Source organism: Rattus rattus, chromosome 15 (genome assembly GCF_011064425.1).
Source record: "Rattus rattus isolate New Zealand chromosome 15, Rrattus_CSIRO_v1, whole genome shotgun sequence".
In the NCBI taxonomy this organism is placed as follows: domain Eukaryota; kingdom Metazoa; phylum Chordata; class Mammalia; order Rodentia; family Muridae; genus Rattus; species Rattus rattus.
This window is the reverse complement of record NC_046168.1, coordinates 64,071,130-64,096,211: the sequence shown is the minus strand read 5'-3', so window position 1 is coordinate 64,096,211 and position 25,082 is coordinate 64,071,130. Positions and strand designations below refer to the sequence as shown.

The window sequence follows — 25,082 nt, the reverse complement described above, 5'->3', positions numbered from 1 at the left end:
ATAATCCTCCCTACTATCCAGTAGTTAATGTCATAACAGATGTGAACCAGACATATGTTCCATGCTATAGCAACCTTACAGAATCCAGCTGCCCCACAGTAGGGGACCTTAGAAGGCTCCATGGGGGAGGGAGGCCTCAGTAGAAACAAGCGTGAGGAAGCAGTCCCTTGCCCTCAATCTCTACTTTAGTCAGGTGACACAAATCTTGAACAGTTTCCATTATGCAGTCTGGTTTGATGGGCAGAGAAACAAAATCTGCCCTATGGAGTACAGAAGCCTGTGTGCCCTGTCTCAGGCAGCGATGGTATAGCCAAGAGCTTTGTTCTGAGGAAATGCCTGTGGCACAGGTCCACTTTGACTGATTGACAAGCTATCACATGAATGATGCAGGACCCTGGACTAAAATAATCTCTAAACAGAATCTGCTCACTTCCTCAGTATCTTCTGCTAACTCGTGAGGGCAGTGGGCCTTCTGCTGTCTTGTGAGGGCTGTGTGGGAGGGATGTTTGTAGAGGATAAGCTACAGCACATATCGCTGCCACAGAAAGCCAACATGTATTTTTAAAGCTCCTCACAGGCAGTGACGGGCTTGATGTGTGCCCGTGTGTGGGTCTCTGCCCCTCCTCGCCATTCGCTCCTGCATAATCTAAGATGGCGGATAACCTGTCAGAACTCAATGTGAGCAAAGCATCTTGGATATTTATAAAACACTAGAAAGATAAATCTGTACCAGCAAAAGACGGGTCCTTTCGTTGCTCAGGAACAGGAAGGATTGGGATGGCAAATGCCAGCCAGCTCTCCTGTAAACTGGGCAAACAGCCAGGGCAAGGAGTTAGATCAGGAAGGAGGCATCTGAGCTCCTGCACATATTGCAAGCAAAGACCAAGACACAGGCCCTGGACAGCTTTTGTCTTCTGGAATGGATTCGGGTTACCCTTATGCGTAAAGAAAGCTGGGGCTGGAGGAGTTCCGGGGAAGTAGCTACTTTGCAGCTTTTTAACCCAGCACCCAAACACCCCTCCAAAGCTGGCTGTCGGGGCTATTCCTGGTTGTCAACTTGACGATATCTGGAATAAACTACAATCCAGAATTGGAATGCTCACCTTTGATCCCAACCTTGAAGCCGGGAGATACAAGTTTCTGACCTGGATCTTGGTATAGAGATCTTGAGGCAAAGTGGCTATGAATCCCAGGAGCCTAAGGCAGGGAGATCTCTGAGTTCAAGATCACCTGGGACAAAGCAAGCCCCATGAACAAGCAGGGTGGTACACATCTTTAACTGGGGCACACCTTCTGCTGGAGATTTACATAAGGACATTGGAAGAAGGAAGATTCTCTTTTCTTCCTGCCTGCCTGCCTGCCTCGTGGGACTGAGCCACTGCTAGATCCTTGGACTTCCATTCACGGCTGCTGCTGATCATTGTTGGGAGTTGGACTACAGACTGTAAGTCATCAACCGATTCTCATACTATATAGAGACTACCCATAAAGTCTGACACTCTAGGGAACCCTGACTAAGACACTGCCCAAGTTTGGAGCCTGGATATTTTTTACACACAGATCTGGACACATTCCGTCTTCTTCTGTAGCTACATTCCCAAACAAAAGTTTTGTGAATTCGCTCCTAGTTTAGTTGCTTTAGAAACTACGCGGAAAAAGCCAGCATTCCGGTAGAAAAGGAACAGGCGCCTAGGTGGGCGGGGCCGGGGCTGTCCGTCACTCGGGCACAGCCCTCCCATCAGTTCGCCCCAGCGCAGAGTTTGACGTCACTGTCTGCGCCGCACAGCGTAGATACAGGAAGTGAGACCAAAACAAAGAAGCGCCGGCCGGGAGTGGACCTCCTTGCGCCGGTGTACTTGCTGCTTCGCTCCGGCCCACCCCACGACCTTCTCCAACATGGAGAAACATCTGTTCAACCTGAAATTCGCGGCCAAAGAACTGAACAGGAGTGCCAAAAAATGCGACAAGGAAGAAAAGGCCGAAAAGGCCAAAATTAAAAAGGCCATTCAGAAGGGCAACATGGAAGTTGCGAGGATACACGCCGAAAATGCCATCCGCCAGAAGAATCAAGCGGTGAACTTCTTGAGAATGAGTGCACGAGTGGATGCGGTCGCTGCCAGAGTCCAGACTGCAGTGACGATGGGCAAAGTGACCAAGTCCATGGCGGGTGTGGTTAAGTCGATGGACGCGACGTTGAAAACTATGAATCTGGAAAAGATCTCAGCTTTGATGGACAAATTCGAACACCAGTTTGAGACCCTGGACGTCCAGACTCAGCAAATGGAAGACACGATGAGCAACACGACGACTTTGACCACTCCCCAGAACCAAGTGGATATGCTGCTCCAGGAAATGGCAGATGAGGCGGGCCTCGATCTCAACATGGAGCTGCCTCAGGGCCAGACCGGTTCCGTGGGAACGAGCGTGGCTTCGGCTGAGCAAGATGAACTGTCCCAGAGATTGGCCCGCCTTCGGGATCAAGTCTGACCGCCGAACGAGTCCGAGATTTCCTGTGGACGTGCTCTCTGTGTTTTACAGAGAGATGTCCTAGAATTGTGCCAGAATGCCGAACAGTCTTCTAAGAACCTACAGCCCCCTCCAGATAACGCTAAGAAATTCCAGTTTTTCTCCACTTCTAACTGGATTTTAAAACTCTTTATAGCTTATGATGATGTGTATTTTTATAGCTGCCTTTTAACAGAACTGGTTCATTTGCTCTACATAAATCTAGGGAAAAAATCAGCAGAACTCTAGCTCTCGTGTATTCCGTTTTCACTTAGAATTATCAGACTGAAGTTTAGTGTGGTTGATGATACATAGACTGACAAGCGGCGCATAAAAATGAAAGGAGGAATCGGTACTTAGTTTAGTAACAAATGTGTAAACACGTTCTTCAACTTACTCGGTGGGAAATACTTTCTGTATATCATTTGGTTTTCTTTGTTTTTGCCGTCAAAGAACGACTGCAATTGACTTAATTTATTCTCATAACTTATACTAAAGTTATCTTAGAAGATTATTGCAGAATACTCTTTACATTCTGTTAGTTCATGTATTAATGGAGTTTGTGTAACTGGGAAAAAATGCCAAGTAACTTCGTTTATTAGCAGGAAAAATTAAATGTTTTTGTTTATATTCTTTAACTCTAGCCAAGAGTTCTGAAGACTTCAGCTTAAGATAGTTTCTAATTAAGATAATCTCTAGTTGTTTTCTAATAAAAGTCAACCTTTAATAGTTTCCTGATCAAAATCATGTTCATCAACATGACAGTCCTATTACATGCCAAACATTGCCAAAGAACTGCTGATTTGGTCTGGCTAAGCCCTGGGACTGTAATAATAGGTTTTGTTTTTATTTGATAACCAAACATATAAATAAAATTAGAACAGCATTTTTTAAGTTCTATTTGCATTATTTTGTCTTAAAACAACTCTTTTAAAACCTCAAAAAGCACAACTTAATGCTATAGATATATAAAACTTAAATGTACATTTAGCCAGCTAGAAGTCTAGAAGAAAGGAATTGAGATGGGATTAGAAGGAAAGAGAGGCTGAAAGCCACCAGCTGCATCTGCCTTCCTTTATAGCCTCGGGTGTGAAGCAAAGCAACTCCTACTTTCTTCCTGTCCTCAAATCACAGAGAACAACCTGTGTTTGCTTGACATATATATTAACCTAAGTTAAGTACTTACAAAGTTCCCTTTTATCCAGTTTCCCCTTTTCCTGAGTTTCGTTTTGTTTCGTTTTTTCCGTTAAGAGTATTGCAATGTTTCAGACAAAGAGCCTCTGTAAAACTCTGAAAAATTCATTATTAGAGTATGGTTTCCCAGGTAAATAGTGTTTAATGAAAAAAGTATAAGTGTACACTGATGAGTATTGGTTCTCAGAGTTAAGGAGTGTGTGTGGTGTATGTGTGTATGTGTGTACATGAACATGCATATATACACATTTTTTCATGTCTGCCCTAAGGGACATCTAACTGCCCAGTGTCCTCTCTCAGTGGTCCTTTAGCAGACATGTGACTTCTTATATACACAGTTATGCTAACTCGGGTGTGTAATGAATACAGTATGCCTTAATCCTCTTTCCTGGAAAACCTTGGTTAATTACAGCTTTAAAAAAAATAGCTCAGGATTGACTCCTTGGTAAATTTTATACTGCAAGTAACTCCATCACATTATATTTTGTGAGATTGAAGTATGCTATATATGCTTAAACTTTCTTGAAGTATGTTCATTTCATATCACATGAATGTACATTTATATGATCCATAAACATTATTTTCAAAAGTACTACAGGCCCATGAGTTATTTCCTCGCTTTTGGAATGGATGCAGTTTTGAATTTTTAAATCATGAAAACTGGATAAATGGATCTCAGCATAGAAACAGAATGAATGCCGCATCCATGAGACCTTGGGCCAGATTCCCAGCACCACAGAAGAGGGGAGGGGTGACTATTAAGATATTAGAGAAAAAACAACTCAGGATAGATTTGGTTCAAAAGTTGTCCTCAGTCCTGGATTATCTTATCTGGGTAGCATGGCATTTTCTAATACATCCCTGGGAGCCTTGTTTCTTAATCTGAATGTTTCTTTGTGGAAACAGCGTTTTTTTCTAAACGGAGTTTTAGAATTAATGGGAAGAAAAAACAGACAGACTGATGTGCAAACTCAACTTTCTTGTGTTAGTTTACTTTAGTGCAAGGCCCAGAAGTGTGTTACCAGAGCACTCTAACCAAACTGCTTTTCTTCCTACTACCTTTGATTTGGGGGGCAGAGGAAGGGGAACGCATGTAAGTTCCAGTCTCCTCTGGTGACCTTATTAACCTGGTCTATATGTAATCATTAGTGAAGGAGTTCCCTGCAATACATAACAACAGTCTCCTGGGGCATTTGTTGTCAAAACATAACTCAAAGCTACCAGCAAAACCTACCAAGTGAGGGACCTTAAGCAAACCGGTGAATGGTCTTACTTCTTTTCTTCTTTCTTCCTTCCACTGCCCAGTCTAGTGAGCTGGTAAGCCAGTCTCCCCAAGTTCATTTTCTACAATACATTGTCAGGCTCATAGGGAGCGGAACCGGACAGAATCTGGTCATACAGTAGTGGTGTCTCAGACACTCATGCCTTGCATGTATTTGTGTTCCCTGATAACCACCGGCAGACAGGTAAGGCCAGTGCAGTGAGCTCAGGCCAGAGTCCTAGTGCTTTCTCACCAAGTGGATATTTATATTCTTCAGTACTTTCTTATCTTACAAAAAGTACTTATGATTCAGAGGAAGACTTTTACTTTCCTTAACAGTTACATCTTGCTCTCTCTCTTTTTCCACAAAGAAATTATTTAAAATGTAATTGATGACAAGGAGTTGGTGCTTTTCCTCAGGTCCAGCATCTCATTACAAAAACTATCTAATGGCCTGTTCATGACTATCAGGTCCCAGCTTATCCCCACTTCCTGAGCATCTTCATAGCCACAGACTTTTGAGTTATCCTCGTTGAAACACTGTTGCAAGCACAAATACCTTCGGCGATAACAGGAAATGCTGGAAAATAGCAAAGTCAATGGGTGGGGTGGGGAGGGGAAGCTGGTCTTTAACCCACTTTGTAGATCAGGCAAACCTTAAACTTGGAATTTCTTTGCCACAGCCTCCCTAGTAACAGATAGAAACCTACAGCACCATGCTCATTCTCCTTTAGTATCGAACAACACAAGTTTCTTGTTTTTGGTTTTTTCTTGCTTTCTTTTTTCTTTATTTACGGTTGAAGTTCTTTTGTGGTTTTGCAGCTCTGTATAGCACTCTGAACTACAAAGGGACAATCTTCCGTGTCCCAGTGTTTTCTGCTTCATGTCACATCCCGATAAAGGAGAATGTTACAACTCTGGAAGACCTTTCTAAATCCTCCCTCCCATTAGTTGAGAGCCCCAACTTGATGGAGTGCTTCTGTGGGTTGCTAGGACCTAGGCCAAGGGTCAGAATGGGACAGAATTTTGGAAGCCTTTGGAAGGACAGTGGGGGACATGGGGGTGTCTTCATCTCCTTCGCCTCTTTCCTTGGCGTCTCAGTCTCAGAACTCAAACAGGCTTCAGGAAGGTTCCTACCACTTCCCTCCCACCACTTCCTCTGGAAGGCAGTGTTGAATTTCATCCCTCGAGAACCTCAGATGTACTCTCTGCCAGCCATTCCTCAGCCTTCCTACTTTGCAATAATTATCATCCAAGTACGTTACATTCACCCACCTGCCTCCACCCTGTGTGCACCCTGCTTTAAATTGGTTGCTTCCTCAGCTGACTCTGACTCCTGCCACCAGCTTCCTATTTCACCTTTCGCTCCTAGCCCTTCTTGTCAAGGCCCTGCTCGCTGCCTCTCTCGGTTGAAGGAGAGGTGAGTGTGTGCTCCTTCTATGAATGCTTCCTGAAGACTCGGCACTGCCCTAAGTGCTGGGGACTTCAGAGTCCCCAAGACAAAGACCTGCACTCTGGGTCCTTCCCATGGCCTGGAAAGCCAGGCCTCTTGGCTGTCTGAAACAGGCTCTGACCTCTGAGAGGTGGGGGAGGTGGCCTGCTACTTAGGACCCAGAAAGACACTTGAAAGATGACAGCAGGCTGATTCACCTGCCACACCCTACACAGATCTGGTCATCCTGTCCTGGAACTGACTTAACACTGAGAGTTGCTGCTAGGCATGGACTGAGAACGCTTTGGATACTCTCACACTCACTCATCCTTCCACACCCTCACCCTATGCGCACGCCATTGCTCACACCATTGCTCACACTGACCTCCTCTCAGACCTCACACTCATATTCTCACAAACACAGCCAAGCATAAATGCAACATACAGGCACACTCAAACATTCATACGTATGCTGGTTTTGGGTTCTTTACAGGGAACTTCGTTGCGGTTTTGTAGGAACATTACAGCTCCTTTTCCCACCAGTTTGGCCTTGGAAAGGTCTAGTCATTCCCCCTCTGAGTTTCAGAGCAGCCACCACCTAACAAACCTTCCAGAACTGTGGAAGAGGGAGGAGAAAGGAAAGCAGGTGAAAGGACAGACCAGCGAAGTCACACGGAAGGCAGGCCTTGGCCTCCCTTGAGGCAGATATGTATCAGCTCCTAGACGTGTCCTCATCGTCACTGCAAACGTCCCATTAATGTAGCCCTGGCCCTGGGATAACTGGGATGACCGGAGAACAGGTCTGACCTTGTGCTGGCTTCCCTTGCAGCTTCCTGGAAAGGATTGACAGCGTGAGTCTGGTTGACTACACACCCACAGACCAGGTACGGTGAAAGTAGGGCTTCCGAGATAGACTGCCAGGAGGGTTCAATGATAACTTAGAAGATTCGGGAAAACATACTCGTGACCACTGCTGCTTGCACCTAGTCATGCTGCCCCTCATGTTGCCCCTGCCACCAAGTTCTGAGCCTTCATTTCCCATCTTGTGCATTGAAGCCTAACCTATAGCCCTTGCTGGTATGGAAGGAAGATCCATGTGAACTAGGAATATGTGATTCCCAGGCTTCCTAAGACCATCATTGAGCAAACCAGGCCTTCAGTTCCCTGTTTTGTACACTGGGTCCACTCTGCTTTGGACCGAAGGCTTGAGCCTCAAGTACCATAGCACGTATCCAGGTATGCCACAAGGGTGTCCCTTGGGTTGAGCCAGACAGGAGAAAGGAAGGGAAAGGAAAGAAAGCAAAAGGAGAAAAATGAGCTAGTGGACCACAACGAGGATAAGGAGCATTCACTCACTCTAGCCTTCCTAATTCACGTCAGACGCTTGCAACCCCTGGAGGCCTAAGCCCTGAGCCACCTGAAGGCCCTCTCTCCTCCATGTCCCCTGGAGATCAAAGTTTCTCTCCTCTGGGGTCTTTGTCTCTATGGCAGACTCAAAGAGCTCAAAACAATCTTTCAGTGTGAGGCTCTCATATGAGATTTCTGAGGAGGTCAGTGATTTCTGGGGAAAGTAGAGACATTTTTCTCTACTCCTGTAAATAACCCTTCACCCATGTTCACCACGAAAACTACAAGGGACAACTTGGAAGAAGGAAATGTCATTGGTAGGAAGGAAAGAATGTGTCATAGAGGAAGTGCTCAAAATAAATTCTATACATGTATGCACGTGTCATACTGTATAGTTAATGAATACTCATAAAAATACATCCTACAGTGTAGCCTACGCCCCCTAGCATTAAGAAAACCCCTCGACCTATGCAGGTGTGATGATACAATTATAAAACGTCACGGTCACCACTCATCTTCCAGAGTGGCTGATTCATAAATAGTAAAGTGACACCTGCCCGGGACATGGAGATATCAGCTTTGTGAAACTGCCTAGCTTTGCCACACCCTCAACAACACATCAGCTTCAATCTTAGAGAGCAGAGCTATGTGAAGAAGTGACAGGAAACCCACTAAAGTGAAGTGGCCGCCAGCCCTCAGGTCCCTGACTTGTGAATGGGAGTTAAGCTTCCTACCGATCCTTGCCAGGAGAGACTTCCAAGAGTAGCTACAGAGCCCAGGCCAAGACTTTGTCCCTGAATCCTCCGCACTGAACTTTGGCTGACATATAACAGCAGGCGTGGCCATAAAGCACTTCTAAAAAGACCTGAGAGGCACAAAAGCATAGGTACTGTGTGAAGGGCCAAACTAATTCACTGCGGTGGGGGGGTCTACAACAAAGCATTTTTTCGTGTTTAATTATTTCTTGTTTTAATGATAAACATTGCCATTTCTCAGTCACCACACCTACCCCTGGGCATACCTTACTTCTCTCCTCTTGCTCCAGGACCTGCTCAGATGCAGAGTGCTGACATCAGGGATCTTTGAGACACGATTCCAAGTGGACAAAGTGAACTTTCAGTGAGTACATTGCTTAGAGGGCTGTCCATGGCAGGGATAGGGGATGGGAGGCCCAGCCTGGTGCCAGCCTCTGGGCAGAATAGGAGCCACAAGGCCTGGGGGCTGAAGGGGTTGGCATTGAGATTCAGGAGCAGACTGTGTGAGCTGGACTCCAACAAGGGCACTGAGAAGCTCACACACTAGGAGGCATAGCTCCAGGAAAGGGGGCATGGGCAGGAGGAAGGCCAGGGCCCGCCTGATGAGCCACGAGGACACTAAGAAAACTGCATAAACCGAGCCCGGGTCAAACAACTGGAGAGCCTCAAGGAGAGCAGTGCCATCTGCCCGAGTGAAGGTGATAGGCACCTCCTGACAGGCACTGAACAGAAGCACCTGCTGAGTGAGAGGGCTGTGGGAATAGCTGGGTCAGGAGGAAGCCCTCCCACTTCCACAGGGCAGACAGTCTTCTGAAGCTGAGACAAGTGATCAGAAGGTCCTGCCCTAGCACAGACTTAGCATGCACTTGGTACAAGATGGGATATAAACTAGAAAGGACTGCATCTACTAGGCACCTACCATGTATCCCTAGACACTATCCCAGCCGTTTTTCTGCCATACTTTTGACTCCTACAACCACAATGTAGAATGAAAAGAGGACAAGCAGAAGCTGGGAGAGGCAGCCGGACTTGTAGCTCACGACCAAGGGCCGGGACACAGGGGTTGCATCACGAACGACCATTCTGGCAATAAAGGAGAAGCATGAAAATATGTGCCCTTTGCCTCAATTTCCCCAGATAACTGACATCTCTCAGGGCGAAAGCATGTGCCCTTGACCCCCGCTTCCCCGGATAACTGGCATCTCTCTGTTTCTCTTCCACAGCATGTTTGACGTTGGAGGCCAGAGAGATGAGAGAAGAAAATGGATCCAGTGTTTTAACGGTGATTCGCATGCTTTGTAGCGGCATGCTGGCTCCCACCCCTGTGCCTAGCTGCATTTTAGTCAGACAAACTCTAATCCAACTGTGTGTAAAGAATAGTTAAAAATAACCACGGTCTCCTTAAACACGAATCTCGTGCTCGCTTCGGCACCACATATACTAAAAAACAGGAATTAGGCATCCCACATTCCCGTTATCTTTTTGGGTAGAGCCCTGGTCAAGTGCGGCCATGCGCAGCTATGCATACAGCCCATATTCTAAATGCATTCTAGATGCAATCCCCAAATGTCAGTGTCTGGGACCTGCGCAGTCATAACCCCAGCACAACTGACACTGTCCGTCTGAAGTGCTCCCCTTTCCCTCTCTACCCCACCGTAGATGTCACTGCCATCATCTATGTGGCAGCCTGCAGTAGCTACAACATGGTGATCCGGGAAGATAACAACACCAACAGACTCCGGGAGTCGCTGGACCTGTTTGAAAGCATCTGGAATAACAGGTAATGAATAAACTCAGACTCAACAATAGAGCGCAGACCTTGGGTTAAAAGTATCTTCTGAAGATTGTTGCTTTGCTATTGTTGTCCTTAAAAGTACCCACGTTAGCCAAGTGTGTCAGCACACGCCTGAAACAGGAAGGCTAAATCAAAAGGATCAGAGTTCAAGGCCAGCCTGGGCTACAGAGCTAGACCTTGTAAACAAAAACTGAAGCAGAGGAGACGGTTCACTGAGTAAACTGTATGCTTATGCAAGCACGAAGACTTGAATTTGGATCCCTAGCACCCAAAAACCAAACCAAACAAAACAAAAAACACTGAACATATCCATGAGTACCCATAGTCCAAAAACAGGGAGGCAGAGACAAGCAGATTTCCACTCACCCTAGCCAAAATGGCCAACAGTTCAAGGAAGAGACCCTATCTCAAAACTAAATGGAGAATGATTTTGGAAAATATCTGGATATCAGCCTCTGGCTTCCAGATTCCCCCACAAGCATATGTACACACAGTAATATATCCTGTCATTTATTACATGATGCTGTGAACAGACATCATGACCAAGGCAACTCTTTTTTTTTAAGATTTATTTATTATAGATAAGTACACTGTAGCTGTCTTCAGACACACCAGAAGAGGGCATCAGATCTCTTTACAGATGGTTGTGAGCCACCATGTGGTTGCTGGGAATTGAACTCAGGACCTCTGGAAGAGCAGGCAGTGCTCTTAACCACTGAGCCATCTCTCCAGCCCGACAAGGCAGCTCTTATATGGACAACATTCAATTGGGACTGGCTTACAAGTTCAGAAGTTCAGTCCATTATCATCAAGGAGGGAATATGGCAGCGTCCAAGGAGACAAGGTGCAGGAGGAGCTGAGAGTGCTACATCTTCATCTGAAAGCTGCTAGCAGAATACTGGCTTCCAGACAGCTAGGATAAGAGTCTGAAAGCTCACACCCATAGTGACACACCTACTCCAACAGGATCACACCTTTTAATAGTGCCACTCCCTGGGCCGAGGACATAGAAGCCATTGTATTCCACTCCCTGCCCCCATAGGGATGTCCAAACACATGAGGCTATAGGGGTCACGACTAAACATAGCATAATGCAAAATACATTTAGTCCAACTTCCAGAGTTCCCATTGTCTGTAGCAGTCTCAACAATGTTAAAAGTCCGAAGTTCAAAATCTCATCTGAGATTCATCCAATCACTGAACTGTAATTCCCAAAGCCAGACAGGAAACCAGCTGGGCAAACTCCAAACCCTGCATCTCCGTGGCTGATGTCAAAGCAGTTTTCAGATCTCCAACTCCTTTTTCATCTTTGTGGACTGCAACAAACTTCTTTCTCCTGGATTGGTTCCACTCCCTGTTAATCGCTTTCCTCAGCAGATAGCCCATGGCTCTGGCATCTCAAATATCTTGGGGTCTCCAAAGTAACTTTAATGTTACAGATTCTTGTTTCAATGTCTGGGATCCACACATGATCTTCAGGCCTCCTCCAAAGGGCTGGTGTCACTTCTCCAGCTCTGCCCTCTGTGGCACTCTAAGCCCAGGCTGATCCACTCCACTGCTGCTGCTGTTCTTGGTGACCATCCCATGGTCCTGACATCTCCCATACACTGGGGTCTTCCTCTGCAACTAGGCTTCACCATTAGCCTCTCATAGGCTCCCTTCTTGTACTTAAGCTTCAACATCTTTATATGACACCTTTAGTCCAGAGCTGTCAGCTGCAACTGAGGCTGCACCTTCACCAATGGCCTTCCCTGGCCTCTCACAGCGCCAAGCCTCAGCTGCTCTTCATGACCCCTCCATGCTTTCAAAACCAGCACATTACCAAGTACAGATGCATCCTGAGGTACAGCCTTGGCTATCTCTGGAACACAGCTTCTTTGTGCTCTCAGAAAACACTTCTCCTTAGATTTCACTTCAGTGATGCTGGTCTCTTCTTAAGCACCGCTAATTGCTTAGCTCCAGCTGACCAGCATCAATTGTCCCAGTGGTCCCTTCTATTCTTGACTCTAAAGCTAGAGCCACGTGGCTGAAGCTACTGAGTTCTGCTGTTTGCTGGGACTGGAGCATGGCTCCCTTGTTCTATTACGTTATCACCAGCTTTCTGTTTTCCAACTCCTTCACTGCCTAGGCTTGGCTGTCTTGAAACTTGCTCTGCAGACTGACTTTGAACTCAGAGATCTCCATCCCTGTTTCCTAAACACTGGGATTAAAGGTGTGGTCCACCAGGCCTGGATTTAAGCTTTTCTTCACCTAGCATTTGCTCTGTTCTAGGCTGGCCTTGAACTAAGAGATCCGTTTGTCTTTGCCTCCTAGGGTTAAAGGCTCAGATCTACATTTAGCTGGGTGGGGTCTTGCCCCGAGGTCACTACTACCTTAATTTGATATCCTTGAACACAGGATTCAGCTCCATTTCACTTCCTGGTGCCAATAGATTTTATATTTTTCCTTTCTCAGCTTGCTACACTTGTTTAAAATGCTCTTCATGAGACAACTAGAGAAAAAAGTCTATGATGGGTATTTCCCAGATTTCCTTGTCACTGCAATTAATCGGAGTCTCATCACCTTAGCTTCAGGCAGACTTCAGACAAGGACAAAAAGTAGCCACATTCTTCACCAAAATAACACAAAACAGTCTCTAGGCCACAAATTGAAGGTCTTCTCCACGGAAACCTCTTGAGCCAGGTCTGCCCAGTTCAAGTCACTCAGAGCAGCACCAAAGTCTTCCATATTCCTTCTGTGATAGCCCATTAAGCCCCATTTAAAGCATCCCACTGCTTTCCAAATCCAAAATCCCAAAATCCACACTCTTCTAAACAAAAGCATGGTCAGGCCTATCACAGCAATACCTCAGCCCCTGGTACCAACTTCTGTCTTAGCATTTTACTTCTGTGAACAGACATCATGACCAAGGCAACTCTTATACAGACAACATTTAATTGGGGCTGGCTTACAGGTTCAGAGGTTCAGTCCATTATTATCAAGGTGGGATCATGGCAGCGTCTGTAAGACTCAAAGTGAGTCTAAACTACCAGGAGACCCCCCCAAGTGAGACCTGAGAATGGAGTTCAATGCAAACCCAAGAGGTTTATTTTCTAGTGCATCGGGGACAACCTTCAATCAGCCCCTCGTGGCGAGTGACTAGAAGGTGACCCCGAATGGCTATAACAAGCAGTTTTTATACTTTTTAGGGGTACAGGTTACATCAGCAAGGCTACAATTTAAACTTATCAGCTAAGCATATTGACCTTTGAAACTATTGGCTGGCAAGTATGGGCAGATTATGACAAGCATTCAAACTCCATCTGGGACCAGAGGGTCACACCTCCTAATAGTGCCACTCCCTGGGACAAGCATATACAAACCATCACAATTCTTAAATTTCAATAAGTCTTTCATCCCGTCTGATAGACATACTTACCATGGGGTGTATTCTCTGGTGGAGCTCTTACAGCTGCTGGGTTAGGATGATTTCAATCTGTTCTAAAAGTCTCAGGTTATATCTGGAATTGAAAATTAGTTTTGTTTGCTGTTTTGTTGACCCGGTATCTCCCTACATTACCCAGGCTGGCTCTAACCTCTCAGTCCTCTAGCCTCAGCCTCCTGAGTTACTGGGATTTCAGATATGTGCCACCATGCCTGGCTGGTTGGTTTGCTTGTTTTAAGAACCCAATTTGGGGGGAGGGGGAGTCAGAGAGTTGACTCAGAGGTTAAGTGCACTGGATGCTCTTCCAGAGGACCCAGGGTCAAGTCTCACCATCCACAACCATCTACAACTGTAGTTCCAGGAAATCCAAGGGCATTGGGCACACATGTGGTGCATAGACGTATATACAAGCAAAACATCCATTAAAATAATAAAATAATTTTTTTTTTAAAAAAAAAGAAGCCAATTGGGAATGTTCACTGATAGCTAATTAAATGGACTCTACGACCCCTACAGCTCAAAACCATAACTTTGATATTCCGAGACTCCAAAGGGGACAGAAGTGATTATGTCAGAAAGGAATGTTCAATATGCACTCTCCTGCAGACTCATGCATCTAAAAACAAGGTTCTCATAAATTACTAAGGAAAAAACCACTAAGGAATAAGGAAATAAAAGTTGACCTTGAATAATATTTGAACAAGATGGCTCTGCAGCGAAGAGCGCTGCCTGCTCTTCCAGAGGACTCTGGAAGATTTCCTTGACCCACGTGGCAATTAGGAACTATAATTCTAGTAATTGTCACTCTAGTCCCAGAGGATCTTCTGGCCTCTGATGGCACCAAGCCATGGTACACTGATATACATGCAAACAAAACATTCACACACATTAAATAAGCATTCTTAAATTTAAGCTTTGTATTGTTGAATAAATACCTTTCAAGTATTCAACTGCCATCCTCCCTAGGGTATCAGAATTAATGGGGAAAAATAGAGTCAGGAAGCACCAGATAGACAGGAGTATGCTTTGGAGTGTTGTCCAGGAACACCCACAGCAAAACATCCACTTTATGGTGGTCTGAAAGAAAGATTAAAAGTTCTAAGCCCAGCATGCAGGAAGCAGAGCAGTATTCAGTGTTGCTCTGAATTCAGTAAATTCAATATTGGAAGCCCCTCTCAGAGAAAGAGAAGGGTGGACCAGGCGCCAGGGCTATAGCTCAGTCAGTAATAGAGTCTTCATTCGTGCACAAAATTCTGGGTCTGATACACAATCCTGAAAAAAATTATAATCTTGTCTTTATAAATATGCGTGAGAATAAAAAATCTAGACATAAAGTTATAAATTTTCTAATAGTGATTATCATTTGATGTCTTGCATATATGTACATTTTTCTGTAACTTAAGCTCATTTGCATAGTATCTACAAAAAATTACATAAGTAGAAGAAAAAGCAGAAATAATACATCTGAGCGGGAAATGGGTTGCTTCACATTTGTGGTCAGGAGCCAATGGACTGATCCCTTGGAGCTTGCGGGATTTCATAGGGCTTTGTTTATTTGGCGCCTAAAGTGCCTTTTGGCTACATTTCAGCTTTCCTCACCTGCCACTGCTGTTCCTGGGCCTCATCCCTTAGCTTCTCATGTAACACAGGCGGAGTCCAGCTCTGCCCTTCTTCCGGTAATGCTGAGACAAAGACCCACACTGGATCGTTTGGTACTTTAGCAACATTTTAACTTTTAACATTGTAACACTGGAGTTTTCTGGCCCGTTGACTCCCACTTACAGCAGAAAAGTCCAAATGTATTTATTAGGTGCCTAGATGTCCACTTTGTTACCAATAAATGTATGTCCCCACAGAGGTTCATCAGAAAAGAGTGAACTGATACATTGTAGAGCATTGTAGAGCTGGTACAGAGAGAGCAAATAATGGTATTTATCAAATGATAGCTAGTCAGGTTCCAGAAGAGGACAGCCTCCGCCCACTCCCCCATCACCTTTTTGTTTGCCTGTCTTGCAGAGCTGGGGGTTGAACTCCCGGCCTCAGCTGGGCAAGCACCTGCCAATAAAGCCCATCATTTGAACTTCCCTTTTAAGCTGGCCACGTCGTTGCAGTCAGTACTTCCACATGCTAGTATTGTGAAACCCGTGTGGATTTTTGTTCTTTCTAGGTGGTTACGAACCATTTCCATCATCCTGTTCTTGAACAAACAAGATATGCTGGCAGAAAAAGTCTTGGCAGGGAAGTCAAAAATTGAAGACTATTTCCCGGAGTATGCCAACTATACTGTCCCTGAAGATGGTAAGATTTCAAGATTGGGGATTTAGCTCAGTGGTAGAGCGCTTGCCTAGCAAGTGCAAGGCCCTGGGTTCGGTCCTCAGCTCCAGGAAAAAAAAAAAGACAAAAAAAAAAATTTCAAAACACAGTCTCACTTACAACTATAGGATCCAACTGTTCTTTTCTCATAGTCCTGTAACTGTGAATCAGAAATGTCTAATGAATCTAAGAAATGCCTCAGATCAAATCCCCCTCTCTGCTGCCCCTCCCAAAGTACTAGAGCACAGGGTAAGAAACCCTGTCCAAAATGGGTTAAGGAGTTAATTTTTTTTTTGAATTTTGGAGTGTTTGCTTAGCGAGGAGATGCGACCCATATTTCACCAAGCCCAAAATACATTGACTGTTGAAATGTGTTTGTATTCAGCTCATATATGTAGCATGAAGGTCTTGACTGGCCTGTGACGTGAAGCCAGCTGTGAGAGCTTCCCCTCGTGGTCTGATCTCAGTACATGAAAGGTTACCAGATGTGGAAAATTTGAGATCTTAATGTGTTCCGAATTAGGGCTACTTAGTCAATATTCAAATACCCTACATGGGATTTTCCTTGTAAGTGGTTCAGATTTTGATCTTTCCGTCAAAGCTGTGCCACACTAGGAAGGGCTGTTTGGTTGTGTGACTGTGTCATCCTAGGTAAGCTCTCTCGTGCCACCAGCTGGATCTTTTGTGACCAGGCATATCATTCAAACCCCATCTAGTAACCCTAGGTGGTGGCTTCTGTTAATTTTCCCATAGAACAGTGATTCTCAACCTGTGGGTCGTGACCTCTTTGGGGTGTGTATGTGTCACATATCAGATTTCCTACATATTAGATATTTACTGTCGCCACTTCGTTTCTGTTTTGTTCGATGTGGTTCTCTGGTTAGTTTGGAGGTTTACTCTTATTTTGCTTTTGAGACAGTGCCTTACCATGTAACTGTGGCTGGCCTGGAATTCAGTATATAGATAGTCCAGTCTGTCCTTTAACTCCTAAACATGCAGGAGTACTTGCTCACAAGCTCATGCACACACACACACACACACATACACATACACACACACACACACACACACACCTACACAGACAAGACACAGGAACACATACACACACACACACACACACACACACACACACACACCCCCCCCCCCCACACCCCCACACACACACCCACACACACACACACACCCCCCACACAGACAAGACACAAGAACATACACACACACACACACACACACACACCCCCCCTACACAGACAAGACACAAGAACATACACACACACACACACACACACACACCCCTACACAGACAAGACACAAGAACATACACACACACACACACACACACACACACACACAAACCCCTGACACACCTGACTCTCCGAGGATTAAAGGAGCACATCACCACCCCAGCTATAGGCGCTTTTGAACTCAGGGCCTACTCAGATTGCTGTCACAGGCTTTTCCACACAACTCTTGGAAAAGCTGCTTCAGGCGTGGCTTCAGTTGCTGTAGCTGGCTTCTCCGTCTTCCCAGGAAATTGTCTTGCTCTCTCTCCAGATACCACCTGCCTCTCACTACATTCTAGTGCAGCCTACAGATGAGCTCTGTAGAACCTCATCCAAACATCACATGTCCAGGTGTGGCCTCACCCATTCCTCTTTTCAGTGACTCCATTTTCAGCTCAGCCGTCATACTGATGCCCTCGTGTGGTGTGTGTGTGTGTGTGTGTGTGTGTGTGTGTGTGTGTGTGTGTGTGTGTGTGTGTTGCCTTCCCAGAGCAACCTTGGATTTCTGGCACAGCCATCTTTCTAAAGCACAAATTCATCTTCTTACGCCCCATCAGATGGCCCCAGCCCCATTGGCACACTGCTCTTCACCAGGTGGTAGAGCTTCCCAGTCAGCCAAGGAACACCAAAGGGATTCACTGTGATAGCTGAAGGGATCTTAGTTCCCGTCACAGAGCCAGGCCCAATGACTGGTACTCACCTGGTACCATAACTCCAGTCTGTCTGTGACTCCCAGGGCACCTATCCCTCCCTGGCATGGGTAATGACTGCTAGTAGCCTGGGCTCAACCCTCCAGCTTGGTGATCCTCAACTCTGTCTTAGCAAGAAAAGCAAGAACGTGTGGATCCATGAACAGGTGAAATGCACAATAATTACACAGAATGAAGGAAATCTGCGCCAGGAGGACTCAAGCTGTGCGACGTGCAGGAAATACAGGGTCCACAGTGCCGGAATCATACTTGCATGTTAGGGAATGGGAAGAAAGGGCTGCAGAGGGAAGTGGGGGCACATCTGAGGGTGCTGACACGTGGTTATCTTGACTACCCCTTATTCTGATCATAGTGATAATTTGATCGGCCAGTACATGTCAGAATATATCAATACATTTTAAATATGTCAGCCCTCCATAAAAACAGTGCTCCGTTCCCAGCAGATAAATGGTCAGAGTATCTCCAAAGGTAGAAATGTCACCAGACCCGGAGGTACCAGGACACGCTGGGGTCGAAAGTCAGAGATTCTGCTGCAGTAGATCTCCCAGGGCCCCCAATGTGAGTCTGTGGAGTAACGCAAGTAAAAGCAAGACTTTTTTTTAAGCTGAGTGCATCCGGGACAGCACAGCCTTCCTCTCTACTATAGCTTGAAAGAAGAAATCGAAGAGAGAGGGGACTCATCTTGTCAGGATTTAGTTAGAGGCTTTGTTGAGCAGGTGGTACTTGCCCTAACCTGTCTGTTTGGGTTGCTGTGACAAAAGTCCTCAGGGAGGGGGACTTATAAAGAACGAACGTGTTGTGGAGGCGGAGAAATCCAGTACATGAGACTAGCAGATTTGGAGTCTGAGGAGGCCCACTCTCTTCGCTGAGCTCTGTGTTCAGCTGGTGGAAGACACCAACAAGCTCGTCCAGGTCTCCTTACAGTGCTGTACCCGCTCTTCTCGGCAGAACCCCTTGTAATGGGGTCACCTCACTTCCGATTCTTCAATGAGGGAGGCAATCCGAGGAGAAAACACACAGCGTTCACAGCACAGGATAACTGATGTCTTCTCAGAGCTCTATGAGAATTAAAATGCTTTGGGGGAAAGAAAGAAACATTACATTCAAGTTTTGCCCTGTCACACATGTATGCTAATTCCATGCATAGACCCGTGGATAGACCCATCTCCCTATAGCTGATTCCTTCTACCTTGCCACACTTCCATACCTTTGCCTCCCATCAGCTAAATGAAATTTCATTTTTTAATTTTGACAGCAACACCAGATGCAGGAGAAGATCCCAAAGTTACAAGAGCCAAGTTCTTTATCCGGGATCTGTTCTTGGTAAGCAGATTTTTCCTGCCCTTTTGTTTTCTGCCACCTTACAGTTTCCTTGTTCTCTGAAGTTTTCTAATTATCCCTTTGTAGTCTCACTGTTCCCCAAAATCATGAGCCAAGAGACAAACGGCTACCCTTCCCTACCCACTATCCCCTACTCCCTACCCTCTACCCACCACCTGAGCACAGACTTCAGAAAGGTCAGATCTCTCGCCCAGTTCCATAAAGCTCCCAGCATACCTGGAAGGGACCAGCAGGTAACAGGGTTACACCGTTCACATGTGTCTTCCAAACAGAAGCAAGTCCTTCTGCAAAGTCTAAAGTGCACATATTCAAACCCCAGTGTCTGCTTCCTCCATCCAAAAGTGCCAGCATATATATATATATATATATATATATATATATATATATGGGTTTATTGGTGTGTTTTGTTTTTCAGTATCTTATGCTAGGCAAGCATTGTATCACTGAGCTGCATGCCCATCCTCGATTTCTTGAGATAGAGTATATTAGCTCAGGCTGGCCTCAGAATCACTGTACAGCCCAGGCTGGCCTCTCTAACTTATTCTATTCCTCTTACCTCTGCCTCTGGGATCACAGGTTCCTGTCAGCAGGCCCTGTGCACTTCTTGTTACTGTTTTGGATCCTACTGTGTGTAGCTGGCTTTAAATATTTTACTAGTTTTAAAAACTGGGAAAGGCCAAGACATCCCCAAAGGTATGTTTCTATTAAGACTCTGTGCAGCACAGAGTCCTTTTTGTCCAGTTTTGGATAAGTGAGAATCTTCATTCGGTCAGTGCAGAGATGGTGCATAACCTTCCCATATGTCTCCCTTTGTCCTCTTACCACCCCGGGATGGGTTTCTTTTCCAAAGTTCTATGGTGAGTTAGGAGTAACTACCTGAAGAGTCCAGGTTCCATGCCTTGGGTGTGGCTCAGCGAGACTGCACTTAACGCAGTGGGCATAGAGCCCCGAGCTCCAATTGTGTCCCTAGAGAGGACCAAAAGCTGAGATTACAGGCATACGCATCTTACCAGGCTTTGCCAATGCAACCAACCGATTCCCTCCTTTTGTTTTGCTTTTAATGAAAAACAGATGCAGATGGATCGGGTTCAGTGAGAGATCTAGGCTGTTTGAAGTTTGCAGATTCAGTCTGATAGTGACTCACTCCCTAAATGTATGTTGACCCAAACAGGCATAAGCCAATAAATTATAGAAGAAAACCGGTTTCTATCCCTTCTGTGTGTACTTGTTCTATATATACTGGCCAAATATATACCTGGCACTTAAGGGCTAAAACACAGTCGTGTCTGTCTCTAAGCCTAAAAATGAGAAACTGGACCAGGGCTATGGCTCAGTGGTAGAATATATTGTAGTGTTTGAGGCTCTGCGTTTCACCCTAGCAACAAACATACCTAGCATTTATTCTTACCCCTCTGAGAAGTTTCATAACCAGGTAAACATTTCCCCAAAGACTCTGGCCGTTGTCCTCACAACTCCCTCTTTTCTTTGTCTCAGGATGCTTTGCAGACAAAAGATGTTGGGCAGGAGGCCCTGGAATCCTTCCAGTGGCCGCGTGTAGTTAGAACAGTTAGAAAGTTGTGCATGAATTTGTTGGGGCTTTGGGGGAGCTGCCAAACTCACCTCCCGTAGACAAGCATCCCACAGATGAGAGACCTAACGGATAGAAATGCTTCCTCACAGCTCTGGATGTTTGAAGGCAGGTGCCAGCAGAGGACCTAATCCCGAGCTCCTCTTCCTGGCTCTGATGCTCAGGCCGCTTTTCTTGGCCCATAGATGGCATCCTCACTTTGTGTCCCCGTGATCAACATCTGCATGTCTGTCCTGACCTCCTCCCCTCGCAGGAGCACTAATTATGTGGGACTCAGGGTCAAGCTAATGACTTTATTTAACCATAGTTGTCTCTTTAAAGATCACCAAATGTAGGCACATCCTGAGGTACTGGAGGGTTCGGATCCAACATAGAAGTTTCGAGAGGCCATTCAGCTATACCTTTCTCTAGCCTGTCCCATGTAGCTTCACAGATGGACCATGTGTTTCCCACAACTGACAACTAACTTTTCTCCAAGACAACACACACACACACACACACACACACACACACACACACACACACACCAGGCAATATTCTAATATTCTGCTGCCAGCCAGGGTCACCTGTGTGGAGAAGGAAGACGTATGACTGAGTTGCAGCCCACCCCATGTGGATACTTAAATAAATTAGTTGCATGAGGTGGCACAGGCCTGTGGTGAGGCAGGGGGATGGCTATAGCTCTGGAGTTCAAGGCTGGCATGGGCAATATAGCTAGACCATACCTCAAAGTAAATATAAATTAATTAAAACTGAGTTAGAGATCAGCTCCTTCCTTCCCCCTATCCCAATGGCAGGCAATAGTTGCAGTAGCTACCACATAAATGGACAGGCTATATTTCCACTAGCTGGGTGATGTTCACTAGAGCAACATAGACAGAGGCCAGTTCTGGACATCTTAGCCTACCTGGCCCTCCCCAAGGCCTACACTGCATTTCAGCTCAGATCCGGTGCCTATGGCAAAGACAATCTTGTCTGTCCTGGCACACGCTTGGTATCTAGAGAGTTTGGGAAGACAGCAGCCCATCGGCCTTTGGTTCTCTCTGGGCCCTACATAAAGTGTCCCTTAAGCTATCCCATTTGATTGCACTGGACCCTGTCATCCTAAACATAACATTCTTTTTACAGAGGATCAGCACAGCCACGGGTGATGGCAAACATTACTGCTACCCTCACTTCACCTGCGCCGTGGACACAGAGAACATCCGCAGAGTGTTCAACGATTGTCGTGACATCATCCAGAGAATGCACCTCAAGCAGTACGAACTCTTGTGAGGGCCACCCACCCACCCCTCCTCCTCCTCACTGCTGCCTCTCCTCCCTCTGACCACCCCATGAGGCAGCATATCCCCCAGCCTCGTGTCTGTCCACCCCCGAGCCAAGGTAGGGAGTAGTGAGTGTCTAGTGTCATCAGACTGCCGTCTGTCCTGTCCTAGGTATGCCTATGTGTGACCACCAAGCCTCTGGCTACCTCTGTTCCCCAAGGTTTGGTTCTGTGACTTTGTTTTCACTGGACAAAACAGCCTCCCACCACCAATTTGTATCCCCGTATCACCCTCTGGGTGGTACTGCAGTGGATTTTCTCTGGGTGGGAATCTATTTATTCTTTGATGGAACGGTTGATGGGTTGAATCATCAAAGACAGCTTGGTGAACGGGGGAAATACATTGTTTTCAAGTTATCAAGCATGATCACAAAACTGTCCGGACAGTGCCACGCACTTGGTTTTTCCCTTTATAAAAGGTCGGGCTACCCAGTGTCTGCCCCTTCTGGTCTGCATTGGCCCAGGGCTTAAAGCAGATCCACGTCAGCAACAGAAGACGAGGACCTTTTTCAGCCACAGTTGCAATGGCTATAAGCCTTGGGCATTTGGGTTAGAGCACTTCTGGGAGCCTTTTACACTTGGGCAGAAAGCCGGCCACATTCACTACTAATGGTGTCCTGTCTATAAACAAGGGGTCCTCTACACCTTCCTGATAGCTGGGCATAGTCCTTCCTGTCTTCTTTCTGTTGTTGCTTTACCAGACTGTACAGACCACAAGATGTACTACTCTTTTCTGTGGCTACTCCAGAAGCCTCCTTGTAGAGTTCCGTGCCTTGGTGGCGGCTACACCTGTAAGGAAACGTGTCCCTCCTGTGCCAAGCAGCCTGCAGTCCACACAGCCTGCTGCTTCACAGTGGGGAATCAGTAGTATCTGCCCATCTTAGGATATTTTTATCAGGTTGGCACTTATGGAAGACTCGGTGATTTTAGAATCATCCACTTTACCAGCAGTATCTTCCCAATACTGAAACTGTTGCAGCCACCCGCTTTTACTGCTCCAAACCTGAGCTGCTGCACACATTGGGATGACCCGCTTTCAAGGCATAAATTACAATCAATTCTTTTTTCAGGGTTCTAAGGGGTTCCCCCCCACTCCCCTCTCAAGATGATCTGTTTTCGATGACCCCTTCAAGTTCTGTAGTCAGGAGCAGGCCAACCATCCCTTAGTTAAGTTCTACACACAGGCCACCAAACAAGAAACTGGTGGTCAGAGGAAAGCACAGGGGTGTCCATGTTGTATACGGCTGAGGACAATAAGGATGACGTCATCTGAAGATGAAATATACAAAACTACTTATTTATTATCTGTCTCTCTATTTGCTAGGGATGAGCCCAGCACCTAGTGCATGCTAGGCAAGCACTCTACAGCTAGTCCATATCCCCAGCCACAACTCCAGCCCTCACGAAAACCTTTATTTTAAATATAAAGATAAAATAAATGGCTTCTCCTCACATGTGTAAGATCTGCGAATACAACCTCAAGTTACGGTAGGACACCTAGAAAACGACACAGCTCACACTGTCTAAGCCTGAGGCTTTGGGGGTCATTCTCTTAGGCTTAAAGTTACCTGTAAAGATGTCCCAAGTTAAGTTTCTAACAGTACAGATAGGAAGGAGTGACAGCCTGCAATTCTCCTTATTGTTGCTTTAAGTTTATTCCGTAAACCGGCATTGTAGAACTCTCTAAAAACTCATCCTGGCCGAGATGTTCTTCCGAGAAAGGGTACAGCACTTTCCCCAGCTCCTCACCACTGTCCTCTGGTATCATTCCCTAGCACTGCATAAAACTTGCCTCTGAAGCCAGGCGATGAGGGTACACACCTTTAATCTCAGCACTCGGGAAAACAGACAGGCGCATCTCAGTGTTCGAGGCCAGCCTGGTCTACAGAGTGAGTTCCAGGACACCTAGTGCTTCACAGAGAAACCCTGTCTCAAACAAAACAAACTAACTGAACCAACACCTGAAATGACAGCGGCTTTAAGAATACCCCTCCTCTGGTCTCAAAGCAAAGCAAGAAGAAAAACTTACACACACACACACACACACACACACACACACACACACACACACGTGTGAGGTTTTATACCACAGTGTGCATTACTACTCTACAGTTCCCTGCTGACTGAATGACTATTGAAGAGTTTCGTTGGGGCTGAATGTGTCACTCTGACGGAGCACATGCTCAGCATGCGTGAGACCTGAGATCAATCAAGAGAAACGAGATATAAATAAAATCAAATCATTACAAAAGAGCCAGACTCCTTAAGTAAGAAAAAGAATGTGTTTTATCTGACAGGATCATCACACCATTTGTTTTTTTAAATTCAAACATCCATGTCCTCCCTGATTTTTTTTTTTTCAAGTTTTAATCATGAAGCAGGCATCGAATTCGGATGCAATAAACATGGTTCCCTGGAAAGAAAGTTACACGTACCTAAAAATCTGGTTCCATTAGCACAGAAAGGTGAAAGCCTCCTTGGGTGCCTCTCACTGACTCTGTACTTTTTAGCATATAACTCCATGGTCTCTAAGGAACTGAGAGTCACTTCATAGAAGAACAGACACGGGGTTGGGGATTTAGCTCAGTGGTAGAGCGCTTGCCTAGAACAGAGACGACCCAACTTTTAGGAGCACACACAGCTTCAAGTGTACACGAAAGCTGCCGGTCCCTTCCTGTGTGTCATACGTGCAAGTGGTGGAGTCCATGATATTTACATACTATACGGGTGGAACCTTTGATTATACACACATTTCATACAGTGAAGAGATGGGTGTGTTGCAGAGTACACGTTCCTCTTTACAGCGTGAG

General features: G+C 45.8%; 2 protein-coding genes across 3 annotated transcripts in view; both read left to right on the top strand.

The window, feature by feature from the left end:
* Window positions 1-23,724, top strand: part of Gnal (G protein subunit alpha L) — a 143,938-nt gene extending 120,214 nt beyond the window's left edge. For both annotated transcript variants that reach the window (XM_032885456.1, XM_032885457.1), the window contains exons 6-12: window positions 7,222-7,276; window positions 8,785-8,858; window positions 9,718-9,776; window positions 10,154-10,274; window positions 15,881-16,011; window positions 19,275-19,342; window positions 22,077-23,724. In XM_032885456.1, coding sequence (XP_032741347.1) covers window positions 7,222-7,276; window positions 8,785-8,858; window positions 9,718-9,776; window positions 10,154-10,274; window positions 15,881-16,011; window positions 19,275-19,342; window positions 22,077-22,223 — 655 coding nt within the window. In that variant the 3' untranslated portion in view covers window positions 22,224-23,724. The remainder of the gene's footprint in view (window positions 1-7,221; window positions 7,277-8,784; window positions 8,859-9,717; window positions 9,777-10,153; window positions 10,275-15,880; window positions 16,012-19,274; window positions 19,343-22,076) is intronic.
* Window positions 1,594-4,291, top strand: Chmp1b (charged multivesicular body protein 1B). Its single transcript, XM_032885459.1, has one exon. It carries the CDS (start codon window positions 1,897-1,899, stop codon window positions 2,485-2,487), a length of 591 nt encoding a protein of 196 aa, XP_032741350.1. The 5' UTR covers window positions 1,594-1,896; the 3' UTR covers window positions 2,488-4,291.
* Window positions 23,725-25,082: the final 1,358 nt, after the last annotated feature.